At 32.6% G+C, this 22,641-nt stretch overlaps 1 protein-coding gene across 1 annotated transcript; it reads right to left on the bottom strand.

The window, feature by feature from the left end:
* Positions 1 to 16,011: 16,011 nt before the first annotated feature.
* Positions 16,012 to 20,196, bottom strand: LOC128546746 (interferon-induced very large GTPase 1-like). The gene has a single exon (XM_053518032.1). The coding sequence runs from the start codon at positions 20,194 to 20,196 to the stop codon at positions 16,012 to 16,014; it is 4,185 nt and encodes a 1,394-aa protein (XP_053374007.1).
* Positions 20,197 to 22,641: the final 2,445 nt, after the last annotated feature.

A 22,641-nucleotide genomic window follows, 5' to 3' on the forward strand; every position in this document is an offset into this window, starting at 1 on the left:
ATAACCTTGTCCTCTAATTACTTTTTTAAATTTCATAGATCTTTTATTGATAGGTAATCCTGATTTTTCTGTTAATTCTTTGAATATTTTTATTGAATGAATTGAATGCTTTTTCTTATTGTTATATCTTTTATTAATCAAATCAATCAAATCATTATCTACTTTAGTGTTAATTACTTCCTTTCCAGTTATTCTATCCTTAGCAATTAATTTGTTTTGACCATAAAGTTTATTTAAGTTAATAATTAAATTGCCATATTGTCCATTTGGTAAAACTTTATATGGATTGTGATATCTTATTCCTTGTCCATCTTGTTCAAATACCTTTGGGTCTTTAATAATTTTTGATAAGCGTTCACCATATCTTCTAAAATTTTCTCTATGTAATTTTAACTCCGAAACATACTCATCTACAGTCATAGGTTCTGCATCTGTAAATTCAATTATTTCATCTGGATTTTTTTTACTGTGTTCATTTATTCTACGAGTAAAGGTCTTTAATTTTTCGGTAACCTCTTTTCTTGTTTTTATCCAATCATCTCTATTTTTTTTTATTACTAACTCTGTTAATGTAGGCAATTCATATTCTGATATTATATCTTTATCGATATTTATATCTAAATTTGCTATAAATTCTTTTTCTGATTCTTTAGTTGTATCATCAGTGTCTTCAAACACATCATCTTCATCATCCAAACCCATATGATCTTTCGGCGGTATTAATCGTGTCGATTCTCGGAATAGCTCTTCCAAACCCATAGTATCTTCCAGCGGTAATGGTTGTAATGGTGGTGGTAGTCCCGGAGGTGGTGGTTTTTCCATTATCTCTGTCGCCATTTTTAGATTTTCTATTTCATGTATCTTATCAGCAAAACTTTTTGGAAGTAACGCTAATTGCTCCTTAATTCCAGGTAATGCTTTTAACTGACTTGATAATTGTTCTTTTTGACTTTCTATTTTTTCAGTAATTGGTTTATAAATTTCAGTATACATATCCCGATTTGTAGCTTTTCTTATTTTTTCTCTCATTATTTCTTCTCTAAGATTTCTCATCTTTTGCCCGACTAACTTTTTTCTTATTCTTATTTCATTAAGTTTTGATTGCATTTATATAATAATGTAAGATAATGTAAGATATTGTAAAATAATGTAAGATATTGTAAAATAATGTAATATAAAGTTTTAAAACTTTAGTTTTTAATTATATAAATGGAAATTCCAAATTATGATACAAAAAGTGATAAGTCCAATAACTTTAAACAATTTTATCCTTTTATGCCAGATTCATGTTTTAGAATGTTAATATGTGGATCTTCTGGATCTGGAAAAACAAATACATTAATGCATATACTTCGAAAACTCTTATATATTATGATAAAATATACTTGTATGCTAAAAACTTAGAACAATCTAAATATCAAGATTTAATTAACCATTTAAGCCAAATTGCAAAAAAAATTAAAGTAGATCCTAATGAAATACTTGAATGTTCAGCTGATCCCAACCAAATTAAACCTTGTGAGAATCTTGAATCAGAAAAACAAAAAGTAGTAATATTTGATGATTTTGTATGTGAAGATAAAAAAGTTCAAAATGAAATAACAAAATACTTTATTCAAGGACGTCACAAAAACTGTTGTGTTATTTATTTAAGTCAGTCTTACTATAAAACACCAAAAAGATATTCGAATTAACTGTTCACATTATATTTTATTTGAAAGTCCAGGTAAACGAGAAAATGATATGATTTGTAATGAACAAAATGTAGATCGTGATACTTTGCTAATGCAACAAATCAAAAATATGATTTCTTATATATTGACAAACCAAGGAAGTTTTTAAGAAAAAACTTTACTGGTAATATATAATGGGAGTTTTTAATGATACAAAACAAATAAGTGAAACTGAAAGTGTAAGTAAAGTTAAATTTGATATTGATTTAAGTGATTATGCTACTAAAAACAATACAAAAAGCTTAGAAAGGACATGGAATCATATCTTCACAGAAATAAGAAACTTGATAACACAATGAACAGAGCATTAGATATGGGAGGTAAGAAAATAATTAACCTAGGAAATCCAGATAAATCCACCGATGTAGTTTCAAGACGGTTTGTATATAAAAAAATTCAAAGTGTAATAGATGACTATAAACTTGAAGACATCAAAAGTATAAAACAAACACTAGAAGAAGAAGTAAAGAATATTGAAGAATTAACAAAAGATTTTAAAAAGAATTCATTATTAATTAATCAATTACAAGGTAAAATTGAAGAAGAAATGAAAGCTATGACTGATTCTATTAAAGAACTTGAAGAGAAATCTGATTTGACAGATGACAATATAAAAGAAGTATTTCGAGTTAATTTAAACATTTTATTCACTCAAGTTCAAGAATTAAAAGATAGTATGATTAAACATGAAGAACTAAAAGACAAGATTATTGAAGCTGAGAAAAAGTTACAAAATATGTATCAGTTAGAAATCAGAACAGAAATAAATAAACTAAATACTGAAATGGCAAAAGGGAATCAGATTTACTCGATACATTTTCAAATAAATTTGCAGAATATAAATCTGAATTGGAAAAGGCAGCTTCACAAAGAGGTGGATGATCATGATACAGCATTTAGAGGATTTTAAAGAAGAAATTAATTCTAAAATAGATGACTTTAAAAAACAAATTCGAAATTGGATTAGTATTGTTGACAACCGTCACATTTAAAATATGCAGAATTAAGTAATATTACAAAAAATTACAAGAAGATATTAATGAATTTAATGATCAAATTAAAAAAATAACAAATGATTTGGACTCTGTAGTTGAAATATCAGCTAAACAAGAAGAAGCAATTAAGATAATTAATGATCAAATTAAAAAATAATAAATGATTTGGACTCTGTAGTTAAAATATCAGATAAACAAGGAGAATCAATCACTGCTAATACCCAAGTAATTACTGCTAATACTAAAGCAATAACCGCTAATTGTCGAAGAAATTACACTAATACCCAAGAAATTACAAAAGTAAAAAATGTTTTCTTAAAACAAGAAACACATTAGCTAGAACAAAGGCTACTGTTGACAATTTATCTGCTTCTGAAGTTGCTACAACAAAACGAGTTGATGATTTAGCTGAAATAATTCTTAAACTTAAAAAGAAAGACAGGAAAATAGAAAAAAGGGTAGAGGAAGTGAGACATGAAGCGTTTCTCTTTGAATACTATTAATAATCATACTTTTGATTACATACAAATGAAAAAGTATTTCGACCCGTCGTGGTGCTGGATACATTCAACATATAAAAATATGGCCGATCTGAACTATTTAAATATATTTGAAATAAGACCTGGAATTATCTTAGATTATAAAGATTTATAAGCATAAACCAAGAATATAAAATAGATATACTAGATATGCTTTTGAGTGGTGTGTTTATAGTAAAAAAAACCGGAACTTATAATAATAGATATTAAGATTTTATTAAAGGTGCAAGCTCCCCGGGTGAACCGTATAAACCGACTAAAAGCCCAATATCACATTTTATATTTAGGTGGCGAAATAATAGGCCTCAGGATGATGTTTTACTTTTTGGTATATTTGATAATGTAAATATAACAGCTGAGGCAGCTGAGGACTTTGATACTGATAAGTTAATATCTATGTATAAGAAAAAAATTAAATTTATCTAAAACAAGGAACAATGTTTGATATTCACCCGTTTGACGATTCAGCATTTACAGAATTAACATTTATGCTTTTTTTATGGCGCAGTTACATCAAATTCTACATATCAGATGAACCTGTATCCTAATGATAGAAACAGCCTTTTGGATTAAAGGTTTAATTACTATGTGTACCCTAATAAATATACTTACTAATTGAAAATAAGATCAAATATGTTGTATAAACAACTCCTCGATATATGTTTATCTTAAAAGGAATGCAATAAATCGTCTGTTTAACTTATAATATTGATTGTAAACACACCGTGTGTCACCAAATTACAAAGCTATAATCTATACGTTTAATGTTTTTAAAAATTTTTATGAATTACAAGCGTAATTCTCAATAAACTGTTCAACAAAAACTGACACATATGTCGTCTGCAAAACGTTCTATACTAAGGTCATTAAGTGCAGACGGATTACAGCGTAATTCTCAATAAACTGTTTGAACAAAAACTATTTATCAACACCGGTGTCATTTTCAAGTTTATCAATATCAACAACTTTAAACAAATATTGGTTTAATGCACCGGTGCCGCTTTATTGATTATTACAAATAACAGCTGATAAAAGGAATGCGACAATAAATCGTCTGTTTAACTGCGGTATAATAGTTAGTATATAAATAAGAAATTCGGAAGTAATATTACAGGAGGTACATTTTATAGTTAATTATTTTTAATACTTTTAGATTTTGTTTCTCATTTTTGTTAATTGGTAAGGTTTTGTCAAGTTAAAGCAACCTGAAAACCTGTTTTTTTCTTATTTTTTAAATTGGTTGGCATTGGTCAGTTTTTAAAAGTGGTCAAAAGGTCAGGGGGTCAGTCCGGACCAAAGACTAAATCTTTTTTTGGTTAAACCAAAGGTTTTCATTCGGTTTAACTAAAGATTTAAAAGATTTTTAGCTTGTATCTTTGATAAAACCTTGTGGGTTTTAAAGTGTCCAGCATTGGATTTTTTAGAATAGGGACAAGGGGTCAGGGGGGGGGGGGTTAAAATGCCAAAAACGCTATATATATAACTACTTCTGTGAATAACAAAATACTGTTCATGTGATATTCCTGTCGTATTGAAGACACTGGACACTGAACTGTGATGCAGTATCGAGGATGTTTTTAATTTATAAAACGTGACTGAGTCTGTACCACGAGTTGTCAGCAATATTCTTCTGACCACTTTTCAAATTCCCGTTCCACTTATAAAACTTTTCTTCAAGGCAATGTCCCATAACACTTTTGCAGAAGAGCATTTGTCTCTTGCCTTGGTTTTCGATTCAAAACACAAAATGATATCTAACGTCTCCATTCAACACTGATTTTCAAGCGATGACCAACGACATATGCCTGCCAACACTTAAATGAATTCATTTTTATTATGTGGCTTTATTGATGTAACGCTTACAATTCACATCAATATTCATCCAATTTAAGAAAAGGTAGTTTGATAGATAAGTGACGCGTGTTTTAGCGAATGCATAATAAAAAAGACAAAACTGGGCCGGATGACGTCACATGACTATTGGGACTAGTAATTACTTATTATTTATCCAAAGATATAATAATGTTGACATATCAACTCAGTATTCTCTTGTCTACATTATATAGTAGTTTCATTTATTTCTGATGAAACGTGAAGAATAAGGGGCACTTATTTTCGTATTTATTGAACACCCCTCGTAACATTTAGCTTTCCTGTTTGTTTTTATTTCCTTTGTTTATTTTATCGGAAGGCGACATAAAATTACAGTTTTAATAACGCAATACGTCTCAATAATTACTGTGAAGGGTCTGTGATAATGTCTTCGAGAAAGGGTATATTAACGTGCGTAAAAAACAAAAAGCTGCAAACACCAAACCTTTATCAAGTCAACGTGCTTTCATTGCAAAAGGTAATGCAATTAGATAAAGCTTTATGGAAAAAGAAGCGATGTATTCTGCTGTTTTATGTTGGCTGTTGACAGATAATCAAATTTATTACTTCGAGGAAAGGTTTATTCTGTTGCGATGTCTATGTTTAATAAAGAATCAAGAATTATGAAAATTATATTTGTCAAGAAACATCTAAAAGGAACTCTTTATAATTATTCCTTTAGTATGGATGTTGTTTTTTTCTCGGTTGTACTGGCAGAACCTTTCTATATGTTGTTTACATTGCTAGTCTGTTGCGCTACCTACAGTTGAAAACTACCACAAATTATAATTAATCTTACTGGCAAAGTATAAAAATGAAGCTTAAAGATATACAATGTACGTTGAACGCGTTCTTAAATGTTTAATTATACACATAAGCTGCCTAACTCATTTGCTACCCATTCGATATTTGTGACCTTTTCAACAAACATAAACATATATTGCTGAACACGACTTATGTAAATTTATCAAATGTTTGACATCGCGGAAGTAAAATAAAGCCATTATATAAATTTGATAATACACAAGTGTAATAAAGCTTTGACGTCGGCGTCGTTTAAAGTAAAGTGGACGTTGGTCAAATTGGCTTGTTTATAATAGGTAAAGTATCATTTTTTATGTTTCGGCAGGAAAAGCTAACATTACTTGTGATAAAGAGTCTCGCATTTTATTATTTTATTCCACTCGTCTAATAAATTTAATATGAAAAGGCACTAAGTCTTACGTAATATCCTCTGTAAACATATTGGTATATCAACGTTCCTTTTCCGTTTTCATAAAACACAATGATGTTTGCGTTAAAATTGGTTAAATTAGATATAATTTGAACAGATCTGATGTTTGATTCGACTCTTAGACTAGCTTGGAAAATAATAACTATTTCAGTTTCTTGTGAAATTTAATTATTTCGTCTTACATTTTTAAATATTCAAAATTTAAGCATTTACATTATATGAGATATCAATTTCAGGTCATTATTTAAGTGGTTTAAACAATTGTTTAACTCGTCTTTTAAATTAGACAATTATTCTCGGTGAGAAAACCTAACATTATATAAAAGGGTTATAAAACAGTAACTTGATTCGGGATGCTGTACTCGCCAGTAGTGCATTTTGCCAGGCCGGGTCCGATTACAGCATCCCTGACCAAATAACTTAATTTAAAGACCCTCGGTTCTAAACCAGTGAACATGGAATCTTAAAATAGATCGGAAGGTATTTTGTGTGCGCTATTTATGGCACTTGGTCTGGTCACTAATATAACTCAAAGAAAGTAGTCCGGCATCGGCCTGTTTCTATGTACTTGTGAAAGCAAACCGTACTGTTTACAGAAGTTATGCAGGTACATAACAAAGAAATGCATCAAGTGGAAAATATACATGAGAAAGATTCGTGCGATACCACCCGCTAAATACTTTCTCCAGAGTTTTGTCATGTTTGTAGACAGTGTGTAAAGATCATGCATGACTAAAACGGTCACTTTTAGGAGTTTTGCATTAAGGAGTCTAATTGTCTTGTAAAAGTGGTATTCTACAAGATATAGGTCTTTCTACAGTATAAAGGCCTTTAATAAGATATGGTGCTTTAAGTATAGGTGCATAAGAGAAAGGAATGGTTTAACGTTTTTGATTTCGTTACATTGTACTTAAGCTACATTACATGTAACTGTGAATTCGCTACGACAATTCCCCAAATATCATATGGAAGAGAGAACACATTTAACCATGTAAAATTTAGAAGTGTATCCTTTTTGAAATCAGGGCAAAGATCTATTAGGAATAGCCACGCCAGAAAAACAGTGTATGTAAGTATTTGGCAATGATATTGTCATTTACACAAACAAGAGCGGTCGCTTTAGGCCAGAGGTGTATCTATGTTACTGAATAGGCCTATTGCCACCTACCTATATATTCAAAAAGAAATTTAAAGAAAAGTGGCTGCTTCTGAAAATGATTTTTTTTAAATCTAAAACAGCCTTATGTCATTTTAGCGGCGCTGAAATGCTTGCTGGAGGAGTAGCCAATACAAACGGGGGAGTTATCTACCATGCTGAAGCGATCTTTGGGAACGCTGACATGTCCGCTGTATATTCAGAGTCGTACACTCTCATGTGTATGTAGCAAGTAACTTGCCAAGTAAAAATTACGCCTAATTAAGTAATAAATAAATCATAATTCTGACAGGAAATCTCGTGGCACTGTTTCTTTACCATTTGTTCTCATAAACGCAAGTCAGTTTTTTCCGTTTTTGAGATAAGGTTCTGTAGTTAATTAATCACCGTCTTTTACCAATGAGTACCTGCAATGAGCTGAATGTCTAAGTGGTCGCAAACGACTTAGCCAAACAATAATCGTAATGTTGTTCCATAGATTTTTTAAATATAATTATCAGAAAAGTACTATTTAGATTTTGTATACGCTAATGTCTCATACAGCTTGTCAAGTAGGAAACAAATGCGTTTTAATCATGAGATTATGTAATTATCGAAGTTGTACTAAGCGTAAATTTATCTTGACTAGACAGATGGACAGACTGACAAATACATTGACTGACGGATGAACGGATGCACGTTACTCTAATATAGACACTATATACGTTTTATCTCCAGTAAGTGCAACCTTTACGTTTCTTGCATGACGTTCATGGATCTGTCAGAAATAATTATGTCCATCTCCTAAACCAGATTGACGTAAAGAAAAGGAAGATGTGCGAAAACTGTTATATTCTGAAAATAAGAGCCTTGGAGAAATTGTAGACAACTATTATCCTCATCCTGTTTTGGCAGACAGTATCCAAAACCTCGTCTTCTGGGTAAGAGTCAACATTCTGCCGACCAAAATGAAACTTTAACGTTGTAACTGACATGATATGGCAAAATGCAATCTTTTTCATTTGTGAATGTTTACTATTCTTTACAGACAATATATTTGAAAGTGCAATATTAATAATGTAATGGGAATAAAGTAAATTAACTGGTCCCAGGATTGCATTCAGTAACACGATGTTTTCTAACTATTATGGCTTCATAAATATTTCCCGAAATGCACATAATCATTTGCTCTTAAAATTTATTGTATCCTCGTGATCCAGTTAACTTTCAAAGAGAGAATATAAAGCTTATCTGGTCTCAATCGCTTGAAAATATTAAAATGTTACTCTGCGTATTAATGAGGCATTATAACAGAAATTTTGAATACATATGAAATACTAAACCAGTTCTAATCTGTAGTACTACTGGGGTGTGTATATAAAGCAGAGTTGAAACCGATGGATTTGTTGTGAAAAATGCACGCTCGTCTATACTGCAAGTATCTATCTATCTATCTATCTATCGTGCATCCGTTCAGCCGTTGGTTTGTACATGTATTGATCAGTCTGTCCAACCGTAATTCTTTTCCGGGACATATATAGACAAACACGTGCACATTATATTAGTATCCACATCATTAATTTGGACTTCGTTGATTTCCCTATTAGTATATACACTATGATTGTGCATGCATATTGGAGGGCACGCATATATTTTTACAATAATCGGATAAACACTTTGAAAATCAGCTTGGAACACCACATGCATAATTCGGAATTAGCTGATAAATATACTAAATGAAACTTCTAACGACCCTTTGATATTATTGGCAATATCCTCCATGACTCTATTTATACAATCATGAATTTCTCTCACATTTTGACAAATAAGTTGTTAAGAACATGATAAGATATCAACAATATCAGTAATGTAAACTATAAGATTATTTACTGGTTGAAGATGCAACTCTACAGAAACTGTTTCGGCAGTAAGGAGGTTCTGCCGGGTTACCGCAAAAACAGTTACACAAGGGATGGATATTCCAATCTGCAACTACAACAAGCGAAAAAAACTTCTTTGAATGCCATATTCAACAAATGATAGTAAAATTAAAATCAAACAAATTATTTATAAGCAAATAAAATCAAACAAATGACTTTCAAGCGTAATTAAACAAAGCGCATGATTTTTACGCCTGTCAACGGGAAAGACGTCATGGCGTTTCCAAGACAAACAACAACGTAAGAATTCAGTTTTTTAGCAAAAACGTTATTGTTTTGGTTTTTGTAAAATAACGTTTTTTACCGAGACATATTCTACGAGTAACAAAGAGGAACTACAACTACTATTTTACTTGCATCCGGTCTTATGCAAAGCAAATACTGCTTTTACATAAATGTAGTACGTATACGTAATTTACAGCACCAAAGACATCTCACAGTATGAGTTCTTCAGAGCCGGTGAAACATCGGTAATGCAAGAAATATCATTTCCGTTAGAAGTATCATTAAGTATACAAAGTCGGAAGTCGTAGATACAACAAAAAAAAAGATAATTCCTATAATTTTATTAACGCACACATGAACAACGATTTGAAAACTTATACCAGGTCAAATATATTTACATACTACATTTATCCACATTTATATATAACACAACAAATGTAATAGTATTTAAACGCTACTAACAGTGATATCTCCTATTCAAATTCGACGCAAAATGATATACCAAAAGCTGAAATAAGAAGTAAAATGTAGTATTAATTAAATTGTGAAACAGTTCATACTAGGAACTTAATTGCTTCTGGAGTGAATGAACTACTGTACAAGGAAACCTGATTTAAAGGATCTTGCCAGTAAAACATGGAAATGATTTTTCATCGCTTTATTCCTTTATATATCAGAAACGTAATGATCTAATGTACTGATTTTTTTTAAGATAGTATTTGTACTGAAACTGGAAGTCTAGAGTAGAAACGTTGAACAGTTAGTAAATAAAACTGCATGTACATGTAATTCCTTGTTTGTTCCTACTCTAGTGAGTGAGCGAGTGAGTGAGTTAGGTTTTACGGCGAATCGATACAAAAAGGTCATATATCGCCGGGAAAAAAATATTGTAATATATATAAATATGTATTATAACTTTTATTGAAAACTAATTCTAGAACAATTTATGTAAAAACACACACACACACATAGATATAGTTTTAAAATATCTGTTGTAAATATAACAATATCGCAAAAGATGTGTATAAAATGTTCAGATTTTATGACAAATGTCTGTCTGTTTTAAAAGTATAAAATATTGTTGATAGAAATTGTTTCAAATAACTCTTTCAAAGTTTGAATGTCAATGTATGTACTACGATGTGAAGGGAAATTCACAAAATCAATAAAAAAAAATATCTTTAATAGTCAATGGTGCTTGACATGGAATACATTCAGGTTGATGTTCCTTTTTTCTGAAGATAATAATTAGTCAAACGGGAACGAACAGAACTATTCCCTTGGTACCCTTAACTAAAGAAGATTTTATTTAACGAATCATTGCCCCATGACAATTGCCATTTAGATAAAAGATATATGTGTATCCTACTCTTACAAATATGGACACATAAACATACAAGTAAAAGAGCAAACATGTTTGGATTTTGGAAAAAAATAACACAATAACCATTCACCAAATAATAGCAACACATCAAAATCAAAACGAGAAGAAATGAAAACAATAGGGCCACGACGGCCCCTGTATCGCTCCCCTGAGTTTAATTGCTTTCTTTGCTAAAGCTTCGAAAACAAAAAAATAGGTGCGAAGGTCATGGTAAAGATTATTCAAGATAACTACTGAATTCTGTTAAAACATTAAACATGTGGTTCATAAATATTTGCTGTAGCTTCAAAATTCAAGAAAGAAGGTCAGTAGGTCAGGGTTAAGAATATTAAAGATAAAAATTGAAATCTGTATCAAAAGTTATACAAGTGGTCCAAATTTTTATGCTGATTTTTATTCTTTATACCTTCAAAAACAAGAAAGTAGGTCAGTAGGTCAAAATTAAGACTATTCAAAATAAGTTTTGGAATCTGTATAAAAAATTATACAGGTTGTTCAAATAAGAACAAGACAGTATGTCAGTAGGTTATTATTAAGACTATTCATTTTATAATTTAAAAATCTGTATCAAAAATTATACATGTGGTGCAAATTTCTACACTGTAACTTCAAAAACAAGAAAGTAGATAAGTATGTCACGATTTAGAGTATTCAAGATGAGATTTGAAATTTTATCAAAAGTTACAAACGTGGTTCAAATTTCAATGCTGTACATTCAAAAACAAGAAAGTATGTCAGTAGGTCAGAACAAAGAATATTTAAGATAACAATTGAAATCTTTGTCAAAAGTTATAAACGTGGTCCAAATTTCTATACCGTACCTTCAAAAACAAGAAAGAAGGTCAGTAGGTCATGATTAAGACTATTCTAAATAATTATTGAAATTTGTATCAAAAATTATACAGTCATGTGATCCATATTGCTATGCTTTAACTTCAAAAACTAAATATAAGCCAGTGTAAAATCGTTTATCTTGTGGCGCAGTCAATTTTGACCCGAGGGTCATTATTTGAACAAACCTGATATTTGACCTAAATACCAAATATGTAAAGTTTGGTCTTATGGTTCTGTACAAGATTTTTTCTAAAAAAGTCAATGTAAAACAAGGGCATATTTTGACCCCTAGGGTCATGATTTGAAATATCATGGCAGGAAACCACTAGAGCATGCCATATACTAAATATCTAAGCTCTGGGCCTTATGGTTTAAGACAAGAACTTTTTAAAAGTTTCCGTATACAAGACTTTTTAAACCATGTGCCCCTGGGATGGGACCAGGTTTAACCCCCGGGTGATGATTTGAAAAGTCTTGGTAAAGGACTACTACACGATGCTACATACCAAATATCAAAGCCCTAGGCCATAATGTTTTATACAACAAGATTTTCAATGTTTTCCCTATATAAGTCTTTATACATCTTGTGACCCCCAGGGCGGGGAGATAATTTGAACAATCTTTGTAGAGGAACAAGATCTAATGATGATACAAGTTGTGTGCAAGTTTGGTTAACATCCAATAATAAATGAAACCGCCTTTGTGCAGACAAGACCAAAACAGCCAATTTCTGGCCCTTTCAGGGGTTGTAACTCTAGAACACATATTGGAATACGGCTGGTTAAAGACAGGTATCGAGATCGTACGTTGATACAAGTTGTAAGCAAGTTTGGTAAAAATCGATTCATAAATGAAACCAGACAAGACCAAAATAGCCAGATTTGCAATTTCAGGGGCTGTAATTCTGGAACCCATTGGAACCGATTTGACTGAAACTATATTAGCAATTAACAATATGTGTAAGTGACATTAAGAAATGAAACTGAATATAGAAATAGAGGCGCTGGGCATTGCTGATAAGATGTAGTCATAGTAGTCTGATTTTGTGAAAATGTAGTCATAGCAATCTGATTTGGCCCATATTAAATCAACTTGAATAATATCTTATGGGTATATACATTTTGTATATAAACACTCATATAATGATTGATGAAACAAATGAAGTAAGCATCATACCTCTATAGCTATCAATCTGTTTGACAGATAATCAAATCAGTTCTAAATATGATAATGTTTAGTGAAACATTGAAAACTTTAGAGTGTAAACATATTGAAAATGGGCCGAATCTTTTGGCATTACATTTTGATATGACCCATAGTCTAATCTGATCGAGATTGGCTTATCCAAGTTCCATTAAGATTGTATCATAACTGTGTATGCTAGAGAGTAAAAAATCAATTGTTGACGTTGTACGATTGATTGACGAACGGATGACGGACATCCAACAAACTTCGTGCTCGAGTCCAAAAGTATAATTTGAGGTACTCAATAAAAGTTATAAATATAAAAAAACCTAAACACTTGAAAACTATATATCATAATTATAAGTATTTTACGAAACATCAATGAAGAACAATGCATGGATCTTACTGTAATAATGTTTTGATGTTCGAAAGATCGTATGAAGCGCGCATTGATTATTGTATACGCATTTATCACGTAATGTTTTACTATTATTTCTGCAGTTCCATTGTTCTGATAATAAATGCCATTTTATCAGTTTAAGACAGAATTATTTTAAATATGTGTTGCTACAGTCATGTTGTAACATTAGATTGGTTAGTTCCAACGCATCTTGATAAATTCGTCAGATGCCTTAACAGGAATCAAAAAGGCTAATGCTATTCTAGCTTGAAACGTGCTACATTTCATGTGCATTTCATTTTCCTCTAAAACGTTTAATTACGCTTCATACGACCGTTGAACGAATATTTCTCGCAATGGAATACTACACAATAAAATATGTTTTAACGGCATGTCATCTCCTATTTAACACATGCTTACCTTCCTGTTATAAAATCCAATGAAAACCACAATAACACTAGTTTTACGCACAAGCAATTAACTTAAACATATATCACATAATTACTTATCACTTAAATAGATTGTATCGTTGTTATATGATACAGAAACTGTAAATCTCATAGAAAATAATACATGTACTGAATACATATTAAAACGTGCAAAGCGTTATTTGTATTTCACCTAGGATAGCTCATAAATCTTGAATCTTATTTCTAATTGTGTCCCGTCATCAAAAAATGTAAACAATACATAAATATGAATCAATTGAACTGAAAATTAAATAAAAATGATAAATATTTTGTAATTTGAAAGTTCCATTTTCAGTCCCTTGATCACTATGACCTAGATTTACCAACCCCAAAAACAATGCGGGTCATCTACATCATAAGCCCAATAATGCTTCTAAGTTTGAAGATTTTGCTGGTCAAGCTCGTCTAAAGTTAATCAGCGGAAACAATTTTCAAGGTTCAGGCCCCTTTGACCTTGAGCTTTGACTAACTTACCCCCAAAACAACAAGGCTAAACTAGATAAGTTCAATCATGCTATCAAATTTGTTCTGGGTTAAGTGGTTCTAAAGTAACCGTACAGAAATATTTTTCAATATCCACGTCCTTTTTACCTTGACTTTTGATTTACTGATCCAAAAACTATAGGGTGACCTACTTCATAGCGAAATTGTGCTATCAAATTTGAAGGTTCAGATCAAGTGGTTCTCAAGTTTTTGAGCGGAAATCGTTATTAAGGTTCTGACCCCTTTGTCCTTGACCTTTGACCGATTCATTTTCCTTATAAACTTTTAATTTGAAGGTTCTTGGTCAAGTAATTCTCAAGCTATTGAGCAGGAACCGTTTTCAGGCCCTCGAGACCTTACAGACATTACTTTTTTGACTTATTGATCCCGAAAATGAAAGAAGCTATTTAATTTATAACCCCAATCTTGCTAAAAAATTTGAATGTTTGGGTTAATTAGTTATTCAGTTATTGACCAGAATCCGTTCACTCTACCGACCGACCAACAGGTGCAAGCTTTATACCCACGCTTCTTCAAAGGGGGTATAAATAGAAACACAACTAAATATAACTATTTCAACAATGACAATACTCTGATAGGTATGAAAACACACAACATTTATAAAACCTTTTCAATAAATGACATTTAACATACATTTTGTATTTAATTCATTGTTTTTCTAAAGATTTTATATACCATTGGGTAAAGAAATTCCTGTCTTTAAAAGCAATACTAAAAAGTAGTATTTTCTTTAACATACCAAATACAAACTAGTATTAAGCTTGGGTACCAAGCCGAACATGATATGCTGTGAGAGCAAAGCATGCATATAATCATTAACGTGTATCCAGACACCATGTCAACACAGAATTTGAGACTGAATTCACATTTGACTTAATATGATCTACAATGCTTTCTCCAGACAATCAACTGTAAATATTAAGATCAGGATATGTAACAAAAACTATTGAGTTTAATGGCAGGACCGTTTCTACCAATTCTAAAATTAGAAAATTTGGTACATCTTTTTAAACTTAAACAATAGGTATTTGTTTTCAAAGCTTGGGGCAGGGATGAGGGTGAAAGTCATTATCTTTAACCAGACAGTGCAAGATTCCCAAACATTTTCTAATATTGTATAATAATCAGCTGACTTACTAAAACTCGGTGGCTAGGTTATCGGCCATACCTGAAACAACACCCTGAGTGTTACCTACGGTCTTTATGTACAATAAAAGCCGGAAAGTAACCATGTGACCTACATCGCGTTAGTGTGACGCACAATCCGACAAAAAGCATCTTCACGGATAAACAGAATTGCTTTATAATTTGCGTATAAACTAAGTCTTTAGTCTGGATCCATGCTGATCACAATTATTATTGACATAACACAAAAACAAAAAAAGTGTGCTTTGTAACTACTAAGTATTTGATTTCTGCCCTTGATATACTCCGTAAAGAAGATAGTTATAAATACCAATACGTTCATACGTTTAAGCTTGCAGCATATAGCATCATGGCAAACGCCTTTATCAAAGCAGTATAAAGACAACAGTTCAACATAGTTGCGGTAAAAACTGATTTATTTCCCTATGTATGACATCCGTAAGCTTTTTAATGCCTCAGACTCTGATATATTTCTCCAACTGACAGGTATTTTGGATGTATTCATTTTGTAATAGTCCTTTATTTGCTGTTCATATCTGACCATAAACCACATCCAGAACTTGGGCTTGTCATCAATATTGGCATTCGGCTGTATATCCCAGTCCGCAAAAAACCTTTTATAGTCACTATACTTGTGACGTTTATTTTTGCATGGCTCCTGTTTTTCAGGATTGCATATGTAATTCAAGTAATCACATCTGTAGGTACTGGTAGACCGTACGTCATAATTACATGAAGATAAACGTGCAGCCTTAGATTCAACCTTTCTCACACCGGTGCAGCATCTGAGCTTGTGCTGAAAGCATCTATGAGGCGCCACCCCATCATGATTTGAATTTTTCGCACATGGCTCAAGGCAGAAGGGACACTGAGCATCGCAACCCCATATTTGTTTTATTAATTTGTCACATGGATTAAACGTACGTCCAAACCACTCCACAGTTTCGTTCCCTTGTGAACTGAATTCATTTTTTAAATCAGTTTCCAAACTAGAAAGTTTATTCAAAAGAATTTCTTTTAAATTTTTCAAATCTAGTCTTTCATCAGTAAGTTCTCGTTTTGCACGTAAACACTCTATTTCTGGTATTTGACACTTCTTCAGGTTGGCTATGAAGCCCCGAATCCAGTCCTCAAAGGAAAGTATTGTTGTTTTGTCTGATGTATCCTTCACATTTGATTCGATTCCGTTTTTGATATCGGCAAATAATTCTGCAATTACCGTAGACGCTATCCTAGAATATTGGAATCGTTTTTTACAAAACAAAAATAGCTCCGCTTCCGCTTTTATCCATTCTTCGGCGTATGATTTTGGTGTGTGGTTAAAACGTGCGAACAGTTTGAAATTGTTCTTTTTCACTAAATCCTCAAGTATCTTAACAATCAATTGGCCTTTTAGTTTCGGAAAATGACTGGATAACGCAGACCAAATTCTTAACGGTAATATCTCGGACACTGCGTCGCGAAGAACGTTCTCTATTGTTTGACTTAACGACAATGCAGCAGTTTCTTCAGCTTTTCGATCTTGCAATCTTGCATAAAATATTTTTAGCATATGTCCTTGATACCTTTGGAGACGAACTTCGGTACTTCTGTTTTCTCGGTTATCGGCATTATGATTCTCAAAGCGGTCATGGCAATACCAGCTAATATAAACTAGAAATTTGATTTGAAATGACTGTTGTAAACTATATTGCTTCTTTTCAGGCATCTTTCGAAGGACCTCATCTACCTGTTTTATCAAAGACTTAACATTGTGTGAACTTATTTCACCTTTGTTTTCAGACAAGTATTTCTCTATTATCTCATTGACATGTTTCAACAAATTTTCTACATCTTCTTTGACAATTGCCATATCAAAGTCTTTATCTAATTTTTCGTTTTCGACATTTTGGCCTATATCCTCTTTCCCTTGCGAACCGTCAAGAAAATTTTGTTCTGGCAATTTGATATCCTCTGTTGTTATTCCAATATTGTCAAACGATCCGAAAGAGCCTGGAACAGGCATTGTGAGCATATTGGTCTTTTTGAGCTGCTTTGTTAGCATTGGTGTAAAACGAAGAAAATTTTTATACAAACAATTAATAAATGCCTTTCTCATTGATTCATTGTTACGAACCCTTCGTTGATACAATTGTGCATCAGATACCAATGTATCCCAAAGGATGTAAAAGTCTTTATCTAGCTTTTCTCTTTCGAGGTTTTGGCCTTTTAATTCCTTTGCTAATTGTAAAGTCCTGTCATATATTGTGTCCTCATGCGCTCTTTTGCTTTCATTTATTAGTATATCAATGCTTCGTTCTTCTTTGAAATTGTCAACGTCCACTTTTAACTGATTTAACAAATCCAGACAACTTGCTTCAACGCGCCTTGTTGAATATTCATCATATTGCATAATTATGTCTTTATTATCGTGTTTGTCAAAATAATTACTCATCTCTTTTTCTAGCGAACTATACTGCTCCGACCATATTTCCTCTATGTCGTTAAGTATATTTTGCTTTGCATTCGTCAAACCCTTTTCGTTCTCACATTTGCAAAATATCTCTCGTGACATTTCAAGAAATTTTTCATATAAACTGCTTTCAAATTCAGATAAATGAGTTTGCATTTTTTGTTCCAGTTGTACAAAAACTTTAATTTCTAAGCTATTTTTAAAGGAAAAGACGAAATCTTCAGCTAAAACTCCTTGCCATAAGTCGTTTGCATGAGTTGCAAGGTCTATAAGAGTTTTATATGTTTTTGATTTTATTAAAGTGGCTATTTCAATCAACTGGTATTTTACGCTACTTACTCTATTAGTGTATTCTAAATTCACAACAGCTAGTGGTGGGTTACCTTGCCACATATTTGGTAAGTAACATACTTGTTTGGGTATATCAAACTCGATTAATTGGTCGAACGTTTTAATATCTTGAATACCATGCATTTCCGCAGACTCCTTTGTTTTTTTATCTAGTTCTTCTTTTGCCTTTCTTAAAGCTGGTTTCAGCTTGTCATGAGCAGAAAGTTCTGTTATGTTTTGTTGGACAAGCACGCATGATTTACGTACATCTAATGATCTGTTTGCAAGTTTAAGACGGAGAAAAGCTGTAACAACAACCTGCAGAACTTCGCTCATTTCACTAAAATTCTCTCCCATTATATTAATAATAGTAATATCTCCTAATCCAGTTATAACAGTAGCTAGTTCATTGTCGTGTTCGTGTTTATCATGCATCAATTCGGGGGCTCGCAGACCTTCAGTATCAACTACTAGAACATAATCAAAAGGTACTTGCATTTTATCAGGTTGGTTAATGTGAACCAGATGTATATTTATTCCTCTAGTGCATCGGCCAGAACTTGTTTCAAACTGTAATCCAAACATCGTATTTAACAGTGTAGACTTTCCTGAGCTCTGAAGCCCGAGTGCAGAAATTGCAAAGACCTTTTTGGACTCTATCTTTTTTGTTGCAACCTCCATTACAGACTTTATCCATTCGTATGGCATATAAAAACTTTCCCCGTCAATTATTTCTAATGTATGACCGTCTAAAAATAATTCTGCATAAACACTTACCACCTCTTGAATTGATGGCAACTTCTTACTGTCAGGGCTAATAGACAACGTCATAGCAGCATCGTATATATGCCCAATTTCTCTGAATAAATTTTCTATTCCAAAGGAGGCTGCTCTTATAGCATTTTCGGTCTCAACAATTAATTTTTCATTTTCATTTATTTGATCAATTGCTTTTGAGTCTCTAGAAACTATCTCTTTTCGCTTCTCCCAAGCGGTTAAATTCTGTTTTGTCAATGTGGGCATGATTGTCCGCTTCTTCCTGTCTATGAATACAGTCAGCCAACACAAAACAAAACCTAATAATGGTTTCTGGTTCTGATATTTTATGATGTTACGAAGAAAATATCTCACTGTATCAGTTATATTTTCGAGTTGCTCGTGTCTGGTTCGCTCGATTTCTGCTATGAGAGTTTCTCGTTCATCTTCGTCTTTTTCTCTTTGCATTCTTTTCATTAAACTGCCTAGTTCTGGTGAATATTTATAATGAACTGGTGTAACAGTACTTTTCCAAATTTCAGGAGACTGTCCAGCAAATTCGATCTTTTGGAAAATATTCCTAGCTATTGCTTTACCCTTTGTACATATTTCAGACTGTTCGTCAGTTACAATATCTACATCAATCAGACGTTTTTCCAAAGTATTGTATTCTGAACTACTGTGTTCATTTATAATGGCAGTAACTGTGGATGCTATTTCAAGCATGTTCCTTTGATACGTAAATTCAACTTCTACAATTTGTTTCTCTTTTTCTAATGGTGGCAGGAAAGTTTCTAGTACACCTTCAATTTCATCTACCTCATGTTCAGAGTCAGTAATGATAAAAATAATTCTTTTGAAGTGTTTAATGGCTGTTTCAATTGCTAAGCGATCGTTTTTTAAATTCTTAATGTTAATAACGATAACAAACAAGTCGGATATGTTGGATATAAAAAGGCAAGTGTCAGAGGTATACTGTCTTATGTCACCCCTTAAATTCAACAATACGACGGGGTCTTTAAATCTGTCCTTTTCTGTGCACACCTTCGGCAACCAAAACATTTCGATAAACTCATTGTTTAAATGCCGAGGAGAAGTACCCGATAAACTTTCTGTATTAAAGAAAGTATTGCAACTTTCATTAGACAACAAACTGTTTAAAAGTTTTGATTTTGAAAATGCTGGCCGATCAAAACGAGCAAAAGCGAATACTTTCGATGGCAAGTCAAGTACGTCGATGGTGTCGAAACTATTATTTGAACGGTAGTTCTCAACAGTTAAAGATCTAAGTGGCCATAAAGAAAGAATGCGGTTCGATTGTGTAAAGTCATAATACATAAAAGGAATAGCTAGTTTGCTAAGATACATTTTTTGCACTAACAACCTTTTCATCATTGGATCGCAGCACTGAAAGATAACAATGAATACATCTAAAGCACTCAACTGAGATACACATTTACTTGTCTTTTGTTTCATTTTTGATAATTTTGCTTGCCAGCTTGCTAACTTGCTATCTGTATCCTCGGTTGATTTAACTAATGTGACAGTACGATCTCTTGCATTATATTTTGCCGTAATCAGTTGTTTTAATAAAGTCCATGGCAGATCTCCTTCTGACAACTCTGTTTCTTTATGTTCATTTTCAAAAGAATTAATAGAAATAACATCTTTGATAGATATCTTTTTTTCTCGTCTATTTTCCAAATTCAGCCTCGCTGTCAAGTCTTTGAAATAGTTCTTTCGTTCTTAAAAATGAAGAAAACATAAATAACAATTTATAAATGTATTTCTGTGTTTTTTTCGAAATGAGAAGTATCATCTCTTTATTTCTTATCGCAGATTTCTGTCTTTTATGTAACAAGGCAGTCTGGAAAACAGCTATATCCCCCCGCCACTGGTATGTATATTGGCTCAAACCTTTGACCTTGAGTTATGACCTTGACCTTAAGCCATAGGTTCTGCGCATCGTCTTGATGAGGTGATCATTTGACCCAAGTTTAACAGAGCGGACACGAAATGGAAGACTCAAACCTTTGACCTTGAGTTGTGACCTTGACTTCAAGCCGACATAGCTGGCTCATGGGTTCTGCACATTGTCTTGATGAGGTGATCATTCGATTTAAGTTTCATGATTGTCCTTTAAAGGGTTTAGGATATACAGAGCGGACACGAAATGGAAGGCTCAAACCTTTGACCTTGAGTTGTGACCTTGCCCGTAAGCCGACATGGCTGACTTATGGGTTCTACACATCATCTTGATAAGGTGATTATTTGATTTAAGTTTCATAAAAATCCTTCAAGGTGTTTAGGAGATACAGAGCGGACACACAATGTTACGGAAAGACGGACGACGGTAGGACGGAAGGACGGACAGACGGAGACCATTCCTATCGTGGCGGGGGATTAAAAAGTAGTTAAAGAACATAATCCCAGGCAGCTACTCGGGAATTTTCAGAAACGCTTTTCAGTGTTTCCCACCCAACTAGAGGTGTACTGGCTAGGAACCCAGGCAATCCTTGCGTGTATCAGTGCTATACACTGGGCATGTTAAAGAACCAGGCTGTCTATTCGCAACGAGCTAGGCTAAGTTAGCCGGACAAGCCTGTATCTGATTTCTGATCTCTCTGTCGTGGGGGCTTTGTTTCACTCTGTCCCTCTGGTCAAATCGCTTTGTGCCTGTACTAGTAGAGGATGAATTATGCGCCCTGTGTGGCTGCATTTGAACTATGTAAAGCGCCTTTGAACGTGAAATTGATCATAAAGGGCGCTATATAAATCTGGTATAATAATAATATAATAACCACTTCAGTTTTATTACAGTGCTACATAACATGTTTCTCATCAGTTATCTCGCAACACATATCGAGGGTTCAACGCAATAAGGGCGTATCTACATATAATAATCATATGTAGATACGCCCTTATTGCGTTGAACCCTCAATATGTCACTTGCAATTATTTGCATGATATCTGCAATTCAGTATTTGCATTTTTATAAACACACATTTACCTTAAAGATGAGGGTCCAACATCCACTCATCTTAGGGTTAAGCAGGATGTATGATTTATACATATTCTTATACATGTACAAACAAATATGGTATTGATGGAAAATTGTGTTACTAAGAACAATGGAAATAAAATAAACTAAGATTCATAATATGTTTTGACTTTCAAATATAATCAACTTATTTCAATTACTTGGATAATATTTAAGTGGCTATAACTTGATTTTCCTTATGTTTTGCCAGTTTCAATGTTTTTTTTTTCCAATTGGAAATATTGCCAAATATTGCATATTCCCATTTAGATAAATCAAACCTATACAAAGGCCATTCGAAATTATAGAATGCAACGAAGTAAGGCAATAGCAGACTCGCTTTAAAAATTCAACTACAGTATTTAAATCAAAGCCTCACCTCTCTCTTTATCTAATGTGTCTTCTTTTAAATCATCTGACGCCAAGCCTATGTCACTGTCTGTTATACCTAATGTACAATTTATATA

The sequence above is a fragment of the Mercenaria mercenaria genome, chromosome 11 (genome assembly GCF_021730395.1).
Source record: "Mercenaria mercenaria strain notata chromosome 11, MADL_Memer_1, whole genome shotgun sequence".
Classification (NCBI taxonomy): Eukaryota; Metazoa; Mollusca; class Bivalvia; order Venerida; family Veneridae; genus Mercenaria; species Mercenaria mercenaria.